General features: G+C 34.5%; 1 protein-coding gene across 4 annotated transcripts; it reads left to right on the forward strand.

The window, feature by feature from the left end:
- LOC109334794 (nuclear transcription factor Y subunit B-10-like) lies at positions 1,445-20,425 on the forward strand. 4 transcript variants are annotated; one of them, XM_019570748.1, is made up of 8 exons: positions 1,445-1,455; positions 14,849-14,854; positions 16,616-16,835; positions 16,930-17,059; positions 17,805-17,810; positions 17,938-18,009; positions 18,120-18,170; positions 20,023-20,425. In XM_019570748.1, exons 3-8 carry the CDS (start codon positions 16,621-16,623, stop codon positions 20,059-20,061), a joined length of 513 nt encoding a protein of 170 aa, XP_019426293.1. In that variant the 5' UTR covers positions 1,445-1,455; positions 14,849-14,854; positions 16,616-16,620; the 3' UTR covers positions 20,062-20,425. The 4 variants fall into 4 exon arrangements, 3 of the variants coding, with proteins under 3 accessions (XP_019426293.1, XP_019426295.1, XP_019426292.1); XR_002106144.1 differs by lacking the exons at positions 1,445-1,455; positions 14,849-14,854 and adding exons at positions 16,351-16,486; positions 18,315-18,385 and having other exon boundaries at positions 20,023-20,129; XM_019570750.1 differs by lacking the exons at positions 1,445-1,455; positions 14,849-14,854 and adding an exon at positions 14,117-14,127.

Raw genomic sequence — 22,153 nt, forward strand, 5'->3', positions numbered from 1 at the left:
GACTATGAATCCTCTTTGTTGGTTTATAAACACAAGATTGAAACCTATGCAACTATTTGATTAGGAGGCACTATTCAATAAAGTCACTCCTAGAAATTTTGGGACTAAATGTAATATGTATGATAAGCATGATTAAATAATGTACTCATGTGGAGGCTAGCCCAATATGGTGCTCATGGGACCACAGGGATGCATTACTATCACCCTTATTTTAGTACTTGGACAAATGAAATGGGGCATGGTGCCAGTCCCTCATGAGCAATTACAAGGATTTGTGATCTGGTACAAGGACAAGAAAACTACCAAAGAAACTCTGGACACAGTAAGGAATATCTTGAATAACATCTACATCTATGGAAACAATAAGTTAGGAGAGCATCAAACTTTCTACACTAAAGAATACAAGTTGTAGTGCGGTGAGAGGAGGAAAGGAGAAACCATCCCGTCAATATCTCCACCCCATTAACCAGCTGGTCCCTCAGAAAATGAATTGTTAAAAAGCCAGCTCAAAATCTTCGATGTAAAACTGGAAGAAGCTCAATGCAAAATTGAGAAGTTTGAGATAACCATAAAGAAGCCAGTAAAAAAGGGATCATGCTCAGATGTGTTCTTAATCTGACAAGTACCGTCTGATCAAGTCTGTACAGGAAAAAAGATGCCCAACTAGCTGACTTCAGTCAACAGATGAAGGCTCGAAATTGTGTTATCAATGTTGCACAAGCTCATAAAAGAGATCTAGAGGTGAAGTTCGAACAGTTGTAAGCAACCCTCCATGAAAGCCAACAAAATGAGAACGAGGCATGACCATGGTTAAAGGAGTATTAGTTTGCACTTGATGAAACAGTGAAGAATGAAGACCAGCTAAAGGTAATCCTGGAAGATATACAAAAAATCCACCAAGAATCCCTAACAACTGCAAGTCATAGAGATGATCGTCTTTCGAGGCAGCTTTGGGACCTCCAAAGGGCATATGATGAAGTGATAGTCAAACAAAAGGCATAGTTAGAAAATTGGGAAATAGTACTCCATGAAAGTCAGGGAGAAAATGATCAATGGGAAAATATACGTAGAAATATGGTTGATGGCCTTAGGGACTTTGCTGATAATTGACTGAGGACATTCTTCAACGTCAAGAAGGAACTAGAGGTGTATCCAGATACAGAGCTGCTCCCAGCTATGAGATCATTTTATGAGTTTTGCAAGGAAATGGCTAAAGACTTGAGAAGATGGAGGGCTTTAACAAATAGGGAATTTTGATTATAAGATGCAAAGAAATAAAAATCTTGTAATATTTTTTATTTTTCCATGAATAAAATAACATCTTATTGTTACCAAATATCTTATTTATTGTCATACAAATAATCAAAGGTTGTTTTGCTTGCAATGAACCAAAAAAATCATTTTCAGAGAGATAATAACAACTTGTATTTAGATACGATCTAGGTCCAAAACTTTGTGTGTTCTCTTAGATTGCCATCAATTGCATAAGGCCTTGTAGAGTACGCTCTCAAGTTACCAAGTGTAGGGAAAAATGTTTAATGTTAGTAACTCACATTAAAGGAACGAATATAACGCAAGAATAATCCAAAATTTAAAGTAGTCATCAATGCAAGAAGAGCTAGCGGGGCATGCCTCATGGTCACCAAATGCGGGTTGAAACGTCTTGTTATACTGATCCTCCCAATGAAAAGGAATTTAAAAATTATTGTCTGCATCATTTTTTCATTTAAATAAAAAAACATTGTTTGGTCTAGGTATCATCTAAACATTGCTCCTATGCATTCATACCATACTAGAATGCAGTTCAAGCTCATGGCAGACCAAGAATCCAGTAGCCTTGATAACAGGTCTGAGCTTGTTGAAATCAAAGAGCAAATGAATTAGATGATGAAAATCATCCATGATATGCAAAAGGCTCAAGACTTAGAAGAAGATACCACTATGTCAGGCGCCAGGCAACCACAATCTGCACAAAGGGTGGGTCCGAAGATAATTACTAGGCCAATCTTCGTAGGGTTGTTGTCATAAGGTAGGAAGACACAACTAATGATCCAGAGCAACGACAATCACCTCAGGAAGACTCTGATGAGCAAGATGAATATCCTACTCACGATCTTCCTCATAAGGGCAAGTCCACAAGCTACCAGACAGGAATTAAGATAAACAGGGGTACCCTGGATGACTCATCAAGCCAAGAGAGGGCAAAGTTGGAGCTTATAAATGAGAGACTAAAGGCTATTGAGGGAACAAACTTTCCTGATATAAAAAATGCATTTGAGATGTACCTGGTGCCAGATATAGTGTTTCCACCCAAATTTCAAACTCATGAGTTCGAGAAGTACAACAATACTTCTTGCCTAAAATGTCACTTGCATATGTATGCTAGGAATATGATAGCTCACCATGGAAATGACAAACTGTTGATTCACTGCTTCCAAGACAATCTTACAAGGGTGGCCATGGGCTGGTACATCCGGTTAGAGAAGGCTCAGATTAAAACTTTCATTGATTTATCGAACGCCTTCATGAAGCAGTCTAAGTACAATGGGGATGCTGCTCCTGATAGGGCCCAACATTAGAGCATGGCTAAGAAACCAGAAGAGATCTTTAAGGAATATACCCAATACTGGAAAGCTTTGGCATCACAAGTCATTCCTAGATTAGAGGAAGAAGAACATTTGTCCATCTTTGTGGATATTTTGAAGGAACCTTATTATCACTAGTTGGTGGGAGTTGTTGTATCCAACTTCAACACACTTATTAAAGTGACGGAGAAAATAGAAGGGCACATAGGAAATGGAAAACTAGCAAGAGATCAGTCTAAATCAGGTGTGGGAAAAAAGCCCAACTTTATGAAGAAGAAAGAGGGAGAACCACTCGTAGTGTTCACTGAGCTGAAGGGATAGAAAGCCCAAAACTCCAAATACCAGACCCCATATAATGCCATACCTTCCACACAACTTAGCTACATAGCCCACAATAACAATAACCAAACCCGCCAAAACTATAACCAAACACAATCCTACCAACCCCGTCAAAATCACAACCAAACACAACCCTACCAAAATTAAACCCAAAACCGCAATTACCGTAATCCCGAAAGAAGAGGCCCACATTTCGATCCCATACAAATATCCTATGCGGAACTACACACTCAACTTTTAAGGGAGAGAATAATAAGTCATATAATAGGAACAATGCCTGAATCACCTAGGGCCTGGTTTAATCCATTACTTGTGAGTACCACTTTAGGGTCATTGGCCATTCCATTGAACACTGTCAGGCTCTAAAGCATAAGGTGCAAAGCCTAATCAATGCAAAACAACTACATTTCATGCCCATCGTACCAAATGTAGACAATAATCCACTACCTAATCATGGTTATCAGGGTGTGAATGATGTAGATGAGGCTCGGGGTAGCGCGTTTGTTTGGGAGGCACTTGAGGTAAAAAACCCATGAGGGTAATTTTTCGGGAGATGTGCAAGCGTGGAATGGTAGAAAGGTTGGTGGAAGATGAAGGCTCAGATAGTTGTAAGTTGCATAGCGAAGTGAGTCACACCTTAGAGGAATGTCCAGAGTTTAAGCTCTTACTACAGAAGATGCTGAATATGAGATTGATCGCGATAAAGAGGGGACCTTCATATTAAACTGTGAATGCTACTACAAGAAGTATGGAGGACATGCGATCATCAATCACCCATTATGAACATGTACTGAATATTTTGGATAATGCTCATTTACACCTACAAATAACTCGGTGGGAACCAGTCGTAAGTAGGATGGAGCCTGTTCTAAGGCCTGCAACAAAAGAAATACTCTCAATAAAAAAAATCATTCTTCAATCATTTCTCTCTTCTCTAGACAGTATCTTTCACACATAATCATCCCAAGAAATCCACAATAATTCAAGATATGCTCTATACCCAAGCATTAGATTAGAAGGGACATTCGCCTTGTCGGTGAGGACTTTGGGCTTCACTTACATTGGCATGATGAACCACCCAGGTTATTATCAAATATCATGGGCCTTATCGGTGTGGACTACAAGCCTTACTTGTAATCCCTAGGGTATTTGGGTTTTCTCTCTTTGTGATTGGATGCAATCTGGATACCTTTTAAGCAGACCATATAAGACATTTCGTATAAAGGCCTTATATCCTCACCTTAGGGTTACGGTCTTAGATAACTCATAAAACCTATTAAGTATACCATATCTATGATACTGAATGTGTACATGCATACATGCATCCAAAAATATATTATTCGAAAACTCATTCATTTGTGCATTCATTCAAGAATAAAATTTCAATTGATTGACTTATGCATTTATTCATTCCATTAAAAAATAAAAAAATCTTCATTAATTGATTGATGCATTTATTCATTATATTCAAGAATTAAATCTTCATTAATTGACTGATGCATTTATTCATTACGTTCAAGAATAAAATCTTCATTGATTGGCTTATGCGTTCATTCATTGCGTTCAAAAATAAAAATATTCATTAATTGACTTATGCATTCATTCATTGCATTCAAAAATAAAAAATTCTCATTGATTGACTTATGCATTCATTCAGACATTCAAAAAGAGAAATTATTTCATTCATTCAGTTATGCATTCATTCGTACACTTTAAAAAATAAACACATCACTCATATACACTCACCTATTCATTTATTCATATATTCGTAATAAAAATCATTCAAATATTCTATGTCATGCATTATTATAACATCTCATACTTCCCATATCATTGCATTCATCATCGCAAACCTTCTCATATAAAAAAAAATTTCATAGCCTTCATGCATTTAAAATCCTATACATCAAAAATTTCTTTATCTAAGAGTCTCATGTACTAAAAAAGAAAATTGCATGCATTCCATGGCCACATCTCATGCATCGTATGCTTCAAAAATATTAGTCTCGCATCAGTCATATATCCCAACATAAATCAAATGCATCATCATACATGTCATGTATTTTTTAGTAATATAGGCTCAAGGTCAGCATTACTCGCATTTCATGCATTAGGTTGCATTTGAATCCATATAACATGATAGAAAAATAAAGAAAAATGTTCACTTCATGTACATTCTGCATCAATAAAAATCATTGTTCTACATGTATTTCATGATCATATTAATAAGGGCACTCATCAATTAAATAGTTGGTTTTAAGAATACTATTGTTAGACTCGACTGAAAGCAATCAATATTGAAATAGAAGATATTCAAGAAGATAGAAAACAATCAGTTTGTGATCAAGACCACATAAGCTACACTTGTCACGTGAGATAATGCATCACCTCCAATTAGTAATAATATAATAATAACACAATTAGTAATCCATGCAATATAATAGGGAACCGTTTAAACGGACAACTAGGGTGCTAATACCTTCCCTAGTGTGTAACCGTCTCCCGAACCTGGATATCAAAGTCCACGGCCCAATACAATTGGGCCAAAAGATTTTTCTACATTTTTTACTGGGAAAAATGTAGTGGCGATTCTAATGAGGTCGTGCAGCCGAAAATTGGGGCGCGACACATGCTTTAGGGGTTGTGCCTTCTACATTGCACCAATGAGTTAAATTCATAGTGGATGGAAAGTTCCTCACCGTTCTGGGAGAAGAGAATATGTTGGTATTAAGATCCCTTGACACTCCATACATCAAAGAAGTAGAGGAAGCCATTAGAACATCCTTCCAAACACTAGATATTGCCATTACCTCATTTGTAGGAGGGGGAACACTCACACTAAGTACCCAACCTTCAGATGCATTACTAATGATGGCAAGAGTAATGCTGAAAAATGGCTATCAGCAAGGAAAAGGGCTTGGAATGTTTGGCCAAGGAAGAGAGAGCATAGTCAATTTATGACACACCAATGATCGGTATGGTCTGGGATACAAACCCACCCGAGAAGATTCAGAGAGAACTTCTGAAGAGAAGAGAAAATGAAGGATGGCTCGCCTGAGGCAGTGGGAGTGTGAGGCTGGAAGGATGTTCATCCCACACATTAGCATGAACTTCATCAGTGTAGGCTTGGAACCAATAATGATTGTTGTTGTAGGAGATGATGATTTAGAAGATGGAGTAAACTATATCGTTCAGTACCCTCCAGGCACCACTCTCTCAATTGGATAGAGGAAGACGCATTTCCACAAGTGTTTTTAGAAGCAATGTAATAATACTCTAGAATCTCTTAGCTATGTCTAAAGTTATTGGATTTATTTTTCTTTTCGAATAAGGACATCTATTTATGTTTCATTGAGTAGTACAAATTTTTGAATTCAATAAAATGCATTTCTTTCTTCATATTCCGTGTTTCATTCTATTCTTCATATTTTTACACTTGCACACACTAAAACAAACTAAAATAAAAAAGCAACAAGTAAAACCATGAAAAATCCAAAAACAAAAAACAAAAAAAAATAATCATAGCATCAACTTAATGCAGATCCAACTTTAACCCCAGAAACAATAACCATGTTATTAGCCACACATACAATCATGAGCATCTAATTAATCAGCTCGACAAAGGAGATAGTCATGTAGAATGGGAAGCATCACCTAAGTTGTTGAGGATGGTTGAGCAAGAGTCTAGAGAGATTAAGCCTCATGAATAATCCACTAAGCTAGTAAATTTGGGGACAAAGGACGACAAAAAGGAAGTGAAAGTAGGTACATTGATGAAAGAAGAAGAGTGCAAAAAGATGAGTCAGCTTCTGCACGAGTTCACAGATGTTTTTGCTTGGTCGTATATCGACATGCCAGGTCTGGACAGAAACATAGTGGAACACAAGTTGTCATTAAATCCAGATTCATGTCCGGTTAAGCAGAAGCTATGGAGGATAAAGCCAGAGATTTCCTTAAGGGAGAAAGAGGAGGTGGAGAAATGGCTAGACGTTGGGTCGTGATAGTTTCTACATATCCAGGATGGGTGGCTAATGTTATAGTAGTACCAAAGAAAGGAGGCAAACTCAAGATCTGCGTCGACTACTGAGATTTGAACAAAGCTAGCCCAAAGGATGATTTCCCGGTACCTCATATAGAAGTCTTAGTCGACAGCACTACAGACCATACCTTTTTCTCCTTCATGGATAGGTATTCTAGTAATTATCAGATCAAGATGACTTTTGAGGATGTGGATAAGACTACTTTCATCACCCCATGGGGAACCATTTACTATCTAGTCATGTCATTTGGTCTGAAGAATGCTATTGCCACATACCAGAGAGCCATGGTAGCTCTTTTCCACGACATGATATGTAATGATGTGGAGATCTATGTAGACAATATCATATGCAAATCCAAATTAGTGCGGGAGCATGTGGAAAATCTAAGGAAGATGTTTGAACGACTCAGAAAATATGGCCTCAACCTAAATCCCATAAAATGTAACTTTAGGGTTAAATCAGAACGAGTCCTTGGTTTCATTGTCAGCCAAAAAGGAATTGAAGTAGATTCTGAGAAGGTCAAAGCAATCATGGAAATACCAAAACCCCAAACCGAGAAGGAAGTCAGAGGTTTCTTAGGGCGGTTGAACTACATATCCATGTTCATCTCTCAACTAACAGCTACATATGAACCAATCTTCAAGCTATTAAGAAAGAGTCAGGCAGTTAGATGGAATGACGATTGCTAGAAAGCCTTTGAAAGCATAAAGCAATATTTGACCAAACCCCAATATTGATGCATGCAGTACCTAGTCGACCTCTTCTAATGTACCTAACAGTGCTAGATGACTCTATGGGATGTGTCTTAGCTCAACATGATGAATTAGGCAGAAAAGAGCAAGCCATATATTATCTGAGAAATAAGCTCACTGAGTGTGAGACAAGATACTCATTGCTAGAATGCACATGTTGTGCTTTAGCATGAGCATCTCGTCGCTTGAGGCAGTACATGTTGAGCCATACCAATTGGTTGATTTCAAATATGGATCATGTGAAGTATATCTTTGAGAAACCAGTATTAATAGGGAGAATTGCTCGGTGGCAGGTCTTATTGTTAGAATATGATATAGTGTATGTGACACGAAAATCAATCAAAGGCAGTGCCCTTACGGATTACCTTGTCGGTCAGCCCATATAGAAGACTGAATCAATGAACCAGGAATTCCCAAACGAAAGTATCACGAGTTTATCCTTGGAAAAACCAGTAAAACGTGGTGTATGGACGTTAGTATTTGATGGGGCCTCTAATGCACTCGAACATGGGATATGAGTCGTACTTGTATCTCCATAAGGTAATTTCACTCCAATTACTGTCAGGTTATGCTTTGACTGTACCAACAATATAGTTGAATATGAGGCATATGCCCTAGGTTTGTAGGCAGTGTTGGAAAGAAAAGTTAAAATTCTAGAGGTCTATGAGGTTGAAAGAAGAATGGGAAACCCGTGACAATAAGCTAGTACCTTACAAGGATTATATCCACAAAATGGTTGAGCACTTAAACAAATCGACTTTTACCACATTTTGAGAGAGGATAATAAACTAGCTGATGTCTTATCCATATTATCTTCAATGTTCCATATAAGTGGGAATGATCAACCTCTCATCAAAATAGAAAGCAGATATCAAACAATCCATTATTGTTCAATAGAAGTAGAGCAGGATGGGAAGCTGTGGTATCATGATATCAGGGCCAATATACGAAAAGGGAGTATCCCATTGGTTCCTCAGAGACTGACAAGAGAACCTTAAGAATACTGGTCATGGATTTCTTTCTAGATGGGGATATTCTTTTCAAAAGAAATCATGACATTGTACTCCTGAGATGCCTAGAAGAGAAAGAAGCTGAAGTGATACTCAAGGACGTGCATCAAGGCTCATTTGGAACTCATGCAAACAAACATGCTATGGCTAGAAAAATCTTAAGGGCAAGTTACTTCTAAAGGACAATGAAGATAGACTGTTGTGCTTATGTCAGGAAATGCCACAAGTGTCAAATTTATGCAGACAACATCAATGCTCCACCAAATCCTCTAAATGTCCTTTCAGCACCCTAACCCTTCTCCATGTGGGGAATGAATGTGATTGGACCAATAGAGCCAAAAACTTCTAATGGGCATCGCTTTATCCTCGTAGCCATCGACTACTTCACGAAATAGGTTGAGGTGTGTTCATATACCAATGTGACAAGGACAATGGTACTCCGATTTATCAAGAAGGAGTTAGTGTCTAGATATGGGCTACCCAGCAAAATCATCATCGACAATGCCACCAACCTAAACAATAAGATAATGACCGAGATGTGTAGCAAATTCAAAATCCAGCATCACACATCCTCGCTGTATCGCCCTAAGATGAATGGAGCAGTAGAAGCAGCAAGCAAGAATATTAAGAAGATTGTTCAGAAGATGGCGGTGACATACAAGGACTGTCATGAAATTTACCTTTTGCTCTACATGGATACCGCACCATGGTACGCACATCAACTAGGACAACACCATACTCGCTAGTGTATGGAATGGAGGCAGTGCTCCCTATTGAAGTAGAAATTATGTCACTCAAAATCATGGCAGAATCAGGATTGAAAGAATCAGAATGGATTTAGGCATGGTACGACCAACTGAACATGATAGAAGAGAAGTAGTTATACCAGAAAAGACTCATGGGAGCTTATGCTAAGAAAGACCATAGGGAGATGTGGACCTCAAATTATGAAGGACTATTCTTGGTGAGAAATGCATTCTCTAAATGAGCATTGATATTGACTACTATGGATGGAAATGATTTACCTCTTTCCGTAAATTCATATGTCGTGAAGAAGTATTATGCTTGAGAGACCTTTCAAAAAAAAAAAAAAAAAAAAGGAAGTTTGTGCACTGATCACACATTTTTGCATACTTTCGGGTACTCTTTTAGGAGGATGATGTAAACAAATCTCATACGGTGTATACCCTCAGGCGGGTCATATTGATGATCCAATGCTTCTTTGTTATTCCAAAACACCAATGAAGATATCCTCAGTCACCCATTTTGATCCGAGACAATATGAAAGAAGTTTATTAAAAAAATGCAACACCTTCGAAAAACACCAATAAATCGGGAAAAAGGTAGTTTTCCAACAAATCTTCAAAAGATCTAATAAGGAATCAAGTGGATTACAAAAAAAGTTTCAATAAAACCTTAGGCAAAAGTTATGGCAAATCAAAGAAAAATCTAAAACTAGAATGGTTACAAAACTTTCTTTTTTCAAAAGGAATGAAAATCGTATCCATGGTTGAAATGTAGGAGATGTTGGAAATAGGAATATAGATAATATGGAGACAGTTGGAGGCGGGAAACACATCATTTGAACAGTATATCCTTTTATTTCTTGTAAACCCCTAACCAAACCACATTACAAGCCCAAAAGTCCTTGTTGAGATTTGAATTGTTTGAGATACACACCAAGGGTACCAAATGACTGACTCCAAAACAAATTCAAAATATTTTTTCTTAAATATCTAAGCACAATATGACCAATACACAAACACTCTTAAAGAAATGAATAAATTTCGTTAGATAAAAAATATGAAAAGGCGGTTCAAGCAAAACTTAGGGATAAAAGAAAAAAAGAAAGGTTTCTTGAGAGCATAAGACAATAAGTCGATACTCAGACAAATTTTTGGAAGACAAAAAATCAAGTCAATACTGGGGCAAATTTTTGGAAGACCAAAAATTAAGTCAATACTTGAGCATTTTTTGGATGGTTAATGGTGGTATAGTGGTGATCTAGCATGCTTTGTTATTTAAAACTAACTCCCACCACTCCACCCATAACACAAAAAGCCAAACATGTTTGTACTTCTTTAGTCATATATGAGTTAAAGCCTTTTGTTCGCATTGCTTATTTTCATTAAACTTGTACTATCTTAAGAATTTAAAACATGTTGACTTAATTAATATTCGGAAAAAAAAAGAGAACACCACTTTACAACTGAGAGACAGAGTTTATCATCGTCTTCTAGTATGAACAAACAACAGTGTTCCCTACAAACAGTAACCTACAACCAAATGTTGAGGATGCGACAGAGCAATATCGATGAATACCAATTACAACTCAGTCCAATTTGAAAAAATTATAGAATTACCAAACATAAGCATTTCATAACATGCATAACAATCATTTGCACTCATACAAAAATGAAACAAAAAAAACATGGCATCTCATATTCAAATAGCTTGTATCTCCAAATTCTTGCAATACACTGACCTGCGTCTTTAGTTTCACCCTTTTTACCCCAAGTTTTGGCAATACACCAACCTACGTTCTTGGTCCTTAGTCTAGTGTCTCCAATTTCCGGCAATACACCGATCTGCGTCTTTGGTTTCACCATTTTTACTCCAAGTTCTAGCACTACACTGACCTGCGTTCTTGGTCTTTAACTTAGTGTCTCCAAATTCCGACAGTATATTGATCTGTGTCTTTGGTTTCACCATTTTTAATCCAAGTTCCGACAGTACACTGACCTGCATTCTTGGTCTTTAACCTGGTGTCTCCAAATTCTGGCAGTACACCGACCTGTGTCTTTGGTTTCACCCTTGTCATCACAAGTTCTGGCAGTGCATTGACCTATGTTCTTGGTCTTGTTGATACTGTCATCCAAATTTCGGTAGTACACCGACCTGCGTCTTTGATTTCACCTTTGTCATCACAAGTTCTGACAGTCCACCGACCAGCATTCTTGGTCTTTTTCATAGTGTCATTCGAATTCCGGCAGTACACCAACTTGTGTCTTTAGTTTACATCTATCATTATCATACCTCTCAATAGTAAGCTTAGACCATCTTGAAGATAACTCAACTCATAAAAGAAAGATTGACATTTTCGAGCATTGAGATTTAGTTAGTTAGACTTCTTCTAAGTCTCAACAAAATTAGCATTTATTTATGTACTAATTACTTATCATGGTATCCCTCAAACCTTGGTTTGATTGCTATCAGATAAGCAACTAGAAAAGAGAGCAATTGTGAATACTCATTTTTGTCCGGCCTATAAAAAATCCAACATCTTTGTTTTCAAAACAATTACTTTCTAAAATAATTATTTTTATCAATTTTTAGGATTTATTTCGGATTTAAATGAGATATTTTAAGTGTTCCACGTGAATTTAAGAAAAACAACAAAAGATAAATAAATACAAATTTAAATTAATTAGAATTAAACAGGTTTCTTTAAACCTATATCATTTTCAGAAAATAATAAATAAAATAACAAGAAAACAGGTTAATTAAAATAGGCCCCTAAAAAATCTTTATACCCATTCTCCAAAAAAAAGGATAAAAATGTATTTAATTTTTATTAATTTTAATAATTAAATTGGAATTTATTAGAAATAGATAAATAAAATATATTGGATAGTCTAAATATCTCATTTAAATTTCAAATGAATAATAAATTGATTTTATTTTCGAAAATATAATTTTAAATAATTAAAATATATTCAAAAATATCTTTTATGATTTATTTCGGTATTTATTATAAAAAATAAAAGCAAATTAAAATATTATTTGATTATGTTTTATTGATTTTCAAAGCAAATAATAATACAATAACCAAGTCAAATCTGACATGATGGGCAGATTAGCATTCCATAAAAAAAGGATGGTTGATTATCCCATAAAAATCAGTTTAGCAAATTTTTTGGTGTTTAAGTTAGGGTAGTTTTTTATAAATATGTGAGATTAGGAAGAGTTAAATGGTTCTCAAAAGTAGGGGGAAAAATTTGAAAGAGAGAGAAATCTGAAAAAAGGTAGAGAGGGGCATAAGGTTTAGATTTAATAATGTCATTTTAGTGTAGAAACTGTGAGATCATCCCACTCACCAATAGTAGTGCACCGTGTGGTAATTTCATTCAACTTTACGAATCTAACCAATCGAGTTGTGACATGCGTGCGAATGTAAATCTTTTGGGTGGGTGCTACCGTAGCAAACTAGTGCACCCCCCTCTAGTTGGCGTTCTAGTGTTGTCGAGTCCATACTAAACGGGGTGCACCTACTTTGCCATCAAATCACGCCACGCCAACCAAGAAGGTGTACCACACGTTCATGGTCGTTCCCGTTGGAGATCTAGGCTTCCTTCCCTAGAGTGTGATCCCCTATAGCCGTGTGTAGTGAAATTTGTGTGTCCCCGCTTCCCTGTCCAACCAATGATTGCCATGTGTCCCTCTCACCTAGCCAAAGTCATTCCAACCAGTTCTTCTACTCTCTTTTTTGTTTCTGAAGGCAGTTTAATTTTTTCTAGGAATAATAATAATCATATGTAATCAATAAAAATTAATTTGTTGGACAAAGGCATAATAATATTATTTTAAAAATAAAAAATTTCATGGTTATTCATAATAACAATAAAGAAAATAAATATTCTTTTAATATAGTTAAAATCAACAACTTTTTTATGATTTTTTTTGTAACAACCAATTAAATGATTTTTTTGTAACTAAAGTTTTTATCACTTTCAAAAGTTAGAAAACTATTTAATTCAAAAAATGATTTACAATAAAAAACTAGTTAATTCAAAAATACTTCCATATAAAACTATTACTATTGTCGATAAGAATTTTTTATAACTTTTGGAGATTAATCAACGGATGGAGGCAAGTCGTGCAACACTTCTTGTATTCATATCATCTTTAAACGATCGCATTACGACGCTTCTTTTCATTCGATTAATTCATAATTTAACAATAAAATAACAAAAAATATATTATAATTATTTTCAAACCTTTTTAATATGAATGTGGCGTGGACATTAGTTTTTGATGTTTCACCCTTTTAAGGAGTTGATTATTTTACCAACAAATCATTTTAAAATTTAGAACTACGTACATAATCTTGATTTCCTAAAGCGCTTAGGGATGCGTATGAGTAAAGTTTAATCTTGTGAGAAATAAAAATAAAAAAATAAATATTTTGTTTTTCACAATTTAATTTGAAATAAACTAAGGATATTTAAATTGTATAATTGACAAGGGTACCATTTAATTATGGGCGGACGATGTGCTAATACATTTCTCGATCCGTAATCGACTCTCGAACTTAGATATCACAATCCAAAAGCCCAATATGATTGAGTTAAAAATATTTTTTTACATTTTTAACCATAAAATATAGTGGCAACTTTCAGATGTTGTGTAATCAAAAATCGGGGTGCGGAAAAAATACTAATTTACCTCAACTAAAATATCTCTTTCCCTACGTTAGCAATGATACAGTATAATTCCACCACTTTCACTGCATCACTTTTATCTTCCCACTATCACCACCAACCCCACATATTCTTCAACAATAATACAATACATTCCACCATCATTTTGTAGCACAAACACCTAACCGCACCATCTAAACTTCTTCATAGAAAAATGGTGGAGTTGGCCCAATTTTATTGCAAATTCACCACGTAAAGGCGTTGATAATAGTAAGATAAATGGACGGTTGCGATGGGATGCTCCACTTGGCTAGGAACATATTAGGTTTTACCATGTTAGGGAACGAACTTAGAACTTGATGCACAAAAGAAAAAGACAAGTCATGTGAACTTGTTAATGTAGCAGAGACTCAAGGTTCTAAGACTAAACAAGTGTCACATGAGATGAAAATAACTTTTGAAGTCTAGTTCATCTAAAGTTTGAACTATATTTTAGAGGGTCAAATGTAAATGTTTGGGCATTCTTTGAAAAATCAGTGACTTTATGTGTAGGAAATGGAGTCCTAATTAGTTATGAAATAGAGAAAGCATGTATGTGGAATGTAAAAGTTTTTTTTTTATGTTGTTACTCCATTATTAATACACATCAATGAGATAATGTAATGATTATATATAAAATTTTATATTAATATGACACTATAGAAGAATGTAAAATTTAAATTTTCAACAATTGATATGATAGTGATATTGTATATTAATATGACACTATAGAAGAATGTAAAGTTTTTTTTTATGCTTGCTTATGCATGTATAATTAGAGTAATATTGTATTCTTATTAAATGTTTCTATAAATATTTTTACTCACAACAAATTGATATATATTACATGTAAATCAATCATTAACAAATAAAATATCATTTTATGATATATGTTACTTTATTAGATGTATGAGAATTTGTAGGAGAATTTAGCACAAAAATATATCATTTATGTATAATAATTCATCATACAATTGTTATAAATCACATTGTTGACTTCTTACTAATTAGTAATAAATGCATATTATCTCTCTAAAATACGTCTAATTTCTAAAAGCTAAATCTCAACTTTTCATATAAGTTGCAAATATGGGTGAAAATAGACTATAGATTGAACTAGTCACAGACACGAGGAGGCCTAACTTATGTTCTTAGCCCAAAGATTTTCTTACATGGATTGCATAGCTGATCCAAATAAGTAAAAAGAAAAAGCAAGCCACAAAAGTCAAAACATCTTGTGGTGAAAAAACCACTGAGCCAAGAAGCAACCAAAAAAGGACAACAAAGTAGCTCTCAATGATTCATCCAAAAGCCATAACACGTGGTCGAATCAATCACCTAATAATGAAAAAAGAAATCAGCACACACGAAAACATTTTCTATTCTATATTCTTTTCCAAGTCTAATGCTCATGTGAAAACATCATTTACATATAAAATACTTCGTATAATTATAATCAAAAGAATGAATGATGAATGTTATAGTGTGGGTATATAGACTACTCTTTTATATAATAATTTATGGTTTAATATCAATTGTTAGTATTGATATTGTGAAGGATCTGATAGGGTGATCAATTGGTTTGATGGTTAACCAGAGTTAAAAATGATTTTAATTTATATTCCTAATTAGATAAGATGTTGAATTACTTTAAACAATAAAAATTTTAGTCACACCATATTAAACTTAATTATATTAGAATAATCTAAGGTATTAATTGAACGATTCACTTAAAATTTACAAAATATGGGACATTAGTACAAAAAAGATGGATATATATTATTTCAATATAATTGTGAATAATTACTCACGTATAAAATTTTGCATTTATATAATTATATATTTATAGATAAATATTAATTATATATGATTGACTAAATATTTTAACTAATGAAACATAATATGAGATACCTTATAATTTAATATATGAATCAATTTTTATAACATTAATTAAGATATCAATTAATACTGTCAATACATTATTTTCTTGTGTAACTTATATTTTACAAATCAAATATGATTAAATAGGAAAGATATGTGATACATAAAAAAAAAACTATATTTTACTGTTTATGACAGGGGAGCTGAACCCACCTAACCTTTTATTAAATTTTGTGGCATGAGTGAAAGTGAGTAAGTAATAATATAAAAAAAAGAAAAAACGAACGGTGGTGATATACCTCATTCTCTCATCTCAATCGTCTCCTTCTTCCTCTCTTCTCCAGCGTCCGATTCCTCTCCCTCTCTCACCGGATCTCTCTCATCTCTCTCTCTCCCGCCAAATACAAATCACTCCTTCAGGTATTTCCCTTCAACACTTTCTCTCTCCTTTTCTCTCTCTAGGGTTTTCACTTCGATCTTCACCTAGGGTTTCTCAATTTTTTTATATATTGATTTCGTTATGAATTTCGTTTTCTATTGTTCCGGCAGAATCTATGGCGGATGCACCGGGAAGCCCTGGCGGCGGAAGCCATGAGAGTGGGGACCACAGTCCACGCTCCAATATCAGGGAACAGGATAGGTACCTTCCGATCGCTAATATTAGCCGTATCATGAAGAAAGCGCTTCCCGCCAATGGAAAAATTGCGAAGGATGCTAAGGAAACTGTTCAGGAATGCGTTTCGGAATTCATCAGTTTCATTACCAGCGAGTATGTGTTGTTGTTGTTGTTGTTGTTGTTGCTGCGATGATTTTGTTTTGTTTGTGTTTTAATTGCGGTGGTTGTTGAATTATGATTTATGTAGGGCCTCTGATAAGTGTCAGAGAGAGAAGAGGAAGACTATTAATGGTGATGATTTGCTTTGGGCTATGGCTACGCTTGGTTTCGAGGATTATATTGATCCCTTGAAGATTTACCTCGGCAGATACAGAGAGGTAATTTCTGTTTTCAATTTCACTTTTGATCTGAGAGAGCTTACATTAGAATCTGAATAATCCAAGTTAGGTTGGGAAGATTAATTGAAGAAGTAAAATTAAATCTCTTGTAAAGAAATAACATATTCGCTTGCGAGGATAATGCCACCCCTAGACCATGCTTGCAGGGGAGTCTCACAAGAGAAATAACATATTCACAAAAGTTGAACTCACGAGAGATTTTTTTAAGGGGAACCACACTCTTACTACTTGGACCTATAGATATTGAATTCCACTTTTACTGACTTTATTTCTGGTCCCCAACAACAACTGTGTCCTCTACTTTCTGAGACATGACTGTTGGGTCCTCTCTTTGATTTGTACTGTATGTTGTTTTTGTTATCCTGTTGTCAAACTGTTTTTTTCCCAGTTTTTACTGATGAAAGTGTTCTATGTGCATCTATTTTCGACCACTTGTGTTATGAAAATTGAAGTTTTTAGAATTGTTGTATGGATAACTTTGCTTTTTTCACTAACAGTGATTTTTGGGCACTATTTCAAGAACTTGCTTTATTAAAATCATATAACAACAACCAAGCCTTTATCCTACTAGGTGGGGTTGACTACATGACCATTATTAAAATCATAATTGTCAGAAAAGTTGTCCAACTATGACATCATTGCTCTTTTACTAATGTCTAATGATTATTTCTTTCACTGTTGCTGTTGAATTGGCTTCGTCATGGGCTGATTGATGATGTTGCAGATGGAGGTAATTTCACGTCTTCCTCTCATGGCTTGAATAGCTATATCACTTTGTTATTTTTCATGGTTGATTATGTTCATCTAATGTGTTTGTGCTCATCTACGTTGTGGTTTTTCAACTTTTGGTATTATAGGGTGACACCAAGGGTTCAGCCAAGGGTGGAGAGTCATCTTCTAAGAAAGATCAACCAAATCCCAATGTTCAGGTGCAATATATATTACACATACAAATGTATTACAATTGATTGCATTGCTGGAATTATACATAGAATACAATGGTGTTTGATGTTGAAATGATTTGTTGTGAAACCCACAGCTTGCTCACCAAGGTTCTTTCTCGCAAGGTGTTAGTTACACAAATTCTCAGGTAACACTGTTATTTCTTCACGTGCTTCTAGGCTGTCGTGTTGAGTGATGAAAATGAAGAGGCTTAGGTGTCTTTTTAGATTGATTTTTAATTGCAATTTATATTTTTGTTTCTATCATGATTGAATATTACCTCTGAAAACAGAGACACTATTCTTTATGACAAAAGTAGGATGTGCGACTTACTGGAACTTCTATTCATGGGGCACTTTATAGGTTTAATCCCTTTTCCTCTGAAAGGCTTTTTATTTTAAGCTTACTGTAGTTGTGATCCACACAAAGTTGGCTGTAACACCATTTTGAATTGATATTTAGAGAATATACTGACTGTGGAAAATGTCCATCTTAGAATTAATCCCCAGCAATCCTAAACTCTTCACTATGATTAGCTGCTTTTGGTTGGTACCTTGCAGTGATGCACCCATTGAAGTCCTTGACGAAAAGTAGTGTGAATTACATATTATTACTTACTTTCAGTGACTCCATATCTTTCCTCTCACCCTCTTTCTGTGGTCCATCTTTGAAGGGTGGTTTTTTTGGATCTGGCTGGACACAGAATTGTTGTTGGAGATTCTTCCTCTATAATGAATTGAATAATAAAAAGTACTGAAGTTGCCATGCCCCGTCAATTCTTTAAATTTTATTTTAAAAATTGCATTATGATTTAATGATGTTTGTAGATCCTGTGGTGGTAGTTTGCTAGAGGTTTGTGGTTCAGATTCCAATGATGATAAATATTTTGGGTTAATCAGCCTTGATGTGTTCACGATTTTATTAGCATTGGTACATCATTTTAGTTGTTGGACTGTCCTATCAGACATCAGTGTGTGGTATATATCTTTAATCTTTTTTTTAGCGATGAAATTTCTGGTTTGGATGACTGGAACTTTGCACCTACTTGTATTGCTACTGAAAATTATCTATGATTTTGCTTAGCTAGGAAAACATGGGATATTCTTCTGTGATTGTGTTAGAAGATCATGCAGTTCAACTTCGTTATAAGATTGACATTTTATTCCCTGTTAATCCATAGCAAGCAATACTAGTGACCATGATTTTATATTCAAAATATTTCTGGTGGTGTCTAGTGAATTCTGGGTGAGTGAGAGGAATTCCATGTAGTATCTTAAGATCTAAGGTTGCCTTATCCTCAAATTCTAACAAATATTGTGAACTGGATTTCCCAAAGTGCTCTCTAGGACCATTTTGTCATAGCTCTTCATAGGTTCCGAAGTTAATCTTTAACATCAAAACTGGGTTTTCAGGGTTTGGAAAAAAAAGTTGAAAGCAACTTTTTACCCAATTATTTACCGGTGGAGGTTCTGATCTCAAAAAAAACTTTTATTTGGATCCACTTCTCTCTATGCCAATTATCTTGAATGTTACAAGTCAAACTCACGAGGAGAGTACATTCCGTTAAGGGTCCGTTTGCGGGAGTTCGATTTTGGAGGGAATGAATGGAAATGGAAGGCTCTAGAGCTATCTCACCAATGTATGTCATGGATTTCAAGTCTTCTCTCTCTTCTTTTCCTTCCAAAATTCAACTCGCAAACATACCCTAAGGCTATTGGGTGTAGAGCCTCTATCTTCACTCAATATGGGACATAAGCCCACTCCAAAAGACTAGCTCTATTGGGTGGGAGAACTTCATTGTTTAAGTAGCATATTGGCCCTGTGTTTTACTGTGTGACATAATATCGAGCATGCAACTTTAATTTAAATGACTATTCTCCTTGGTTTGTTAGTTATATGTTTGTTGAAGGAATTTATGTTAGCATAAGCCATGGAACTTTCGTAGATAATGAATTTGTGATAGTAATTCTCACCTTTTCTTGAAAAACCTTCAATCTCAGGGTCAACATATGATGGTTCCTATGCAAGGCCCAGAATAGAAGGTACCGACTCCAACGATCCTTCTCCAACAGTTGTCATGTGTGTTTTCAATACCAGTGGAGCTTTAGTAAGCACCCCCCTCCAGGTATTGAATGTATTTTATGGTAGATGAATACTGACATAGGAGACATTGGTTCTTGTGTCTGGATATTTTTTAATGAAGGTTTGTATATTTATCTTTGGGGTAGAATTATTATTCCAAAGTTGTATTGTAAACTAAAGGTATCTATTTAGGAGCCCTGTTTGTTTGATTTGCGGCTTGGCAAAGACTGGAGAATTTATATATCTGGTTGTAAGCATAAATTGGTGTATTATTTCCCTTATTTCTTTTGTACAATAATGGATGGATTTGTTTTTTTAGAATATGTTCATCAAATATGATGGGTAGTCTCTTTTAGCACAAGAGTCAGTTCAATTTGCAGATACCATCATGTTTATCATTATTCTCTCCTTTTTATTTCCCAAATAATGTTTAGTGTGTTTTTTATAGGCTTTAGGATATGAACTAGCTTATAGTCGTTTGATACCGCTAACATGAGCTTAGCATATCATTTATGATGTGTTTGTTGAGTGAGCGAGTGATTTTGCCGTAAGGAATAAGATCAAATAACGTTGTAACCATGTATTACACACGGACAAAAGAGCAAGCCCAGAAGTACATACTAATGGGAAATTCATACCAATGGCAACTCCACAGAATTTGCTTAACTTATGAGACATTATTAGGATCTAACAAATAATAGCAGCAAGATTACACAAGGTAACCAAATATTTTAATGTGGAAAATCTTTCCAATAGTTAAAAACATGAGCACAAGTGAGTCAATTAAACTCCACTCCTATCAAAATAGGAGTACAGTAATATCTCAAATTACAGTACAAATCATGTTTAACAATAAGATAAACAACATATCAACAAGCTTGGAAAAGAATGAAGAAAATAAAAAGAATCAGAAATTCAGATACGAGTTACATATCTAACAATGTAGAATGAACTACGAATTGTGAAGTTGCTATCCTAAGTTTCTCTCTCATTTCGCTATTCTATCTGTTGCCTATATTGAACCCTCACTCAAAGTATTGTTCTCGTGGGTAAGATATTTGCAAGTTATAAATCCGGAAATGTTTCTCTTCCAAAACGAGGGAGGTGTAAGATGATGTTCAGAAGAGAGTTAGAAGGAGAAGAAAGATGATTGAATTTGATGTGAAAAGTATTAAGAGATAAAAGTAAAATAAAGTCTCAATGGTAAGGTAATACGAAAAAGATAGAAATATAAAGGTTGTTGTAACTTAAAATTTAAAACTAAAAACTAGATTTAGTCCATAGGAGATTTAAGTTAAATGCTTGAAGCTATAAAATAAATTTAAAAGTAGTTAGGTGGCGAGATTTATAAAGGTAAGGATAAGTATCAACTTGGAAAATGATTCCTATTTACTTAAATAGTTAGAAATTATTCATTAATAAAATTTCAGCATCAAAATTTATAACTCATTAAATACAATTATAAGCATTTGTTAAGAAAAATAATAAAGGAAAATTTATATTGGAAAACTAACTGTGTGTTTGGTTTTAAGAAATGTTTTCCATTTTCATTTTTAAAAAACAATTTTTATTTTTATGTTTTTATTTCTTTAAAACATGTTTGATATTATAGTTTTCATTTTCAAAATCATTCACTCTGACCTTCTCACCATGACACCCTTGTGATTAATTTAATTCTTAATATTAATCATTAAATTAGTCAAGTCATTGATTTTAACAAATTTTATGCTATCAATATATTAATTTAATTGTTAGAGTTGGTTATTAGTTATAAAAAACGTGAGGTTATTCTCCAAAAAAAATTAAAGTTAAAATAAAATATTAAAATATAAATGTTTATTATTTAATTAAGGTTATAATAATGTTAAGAGACGTCAATTTTCATCCCAAAATCAAATATTCATACTCATGGTGAATTATTAGAGGTAAAAAAAAATATTATGTTAAGATATAAAAAATAAATTGTATTATGAATGTGTGTGATGATGATGGACATACTCATCAATTGATTTTGAGATTTTGTTGATTAGTTGATAGAGTAATTGAAAA

This window comes from Lupinus angustifolius, chromosome LG19, assembly GCF_001865875.1.
Source record: "Lupinus angustifolius cultivar Tanjil chromosome LG19, LupAngTanjil_v1.0, whole genome shotgun sequence".
NCBI classification, from domain to species: domain Eukaryota; kingdom Viridiplantae; phylum Streptophyta; class Magnoliopsida; order Fabales; family Fabaceae; genus Lupinus; species Lupinus angustifolius.

Bases quoted from the DNA above. Each gene is read 5' to 3' on its own strand.
- LOC109334794 (XM_019570748.1), top strand. From the start codon at position 16,621: ATGGCGGATGCACCGGGAAGCCCTGGCGGCGGAAGCCATGAGAGTGGG. The intron at 16,836-16,929 runs GTATGTGTTGTT...TGATTTATGTAG, and splicing joins ATCAGTTTCATTACCAGCGA to GGCCTCTGATAAGTGTCAGA. The intron at 18,171-20,022 runs GTAACACTGTTA...CTTCAATCTCAG, and splicing joins TTAGTTACACAAATTCTCAG to GGTCAACATATGATGGTTCC.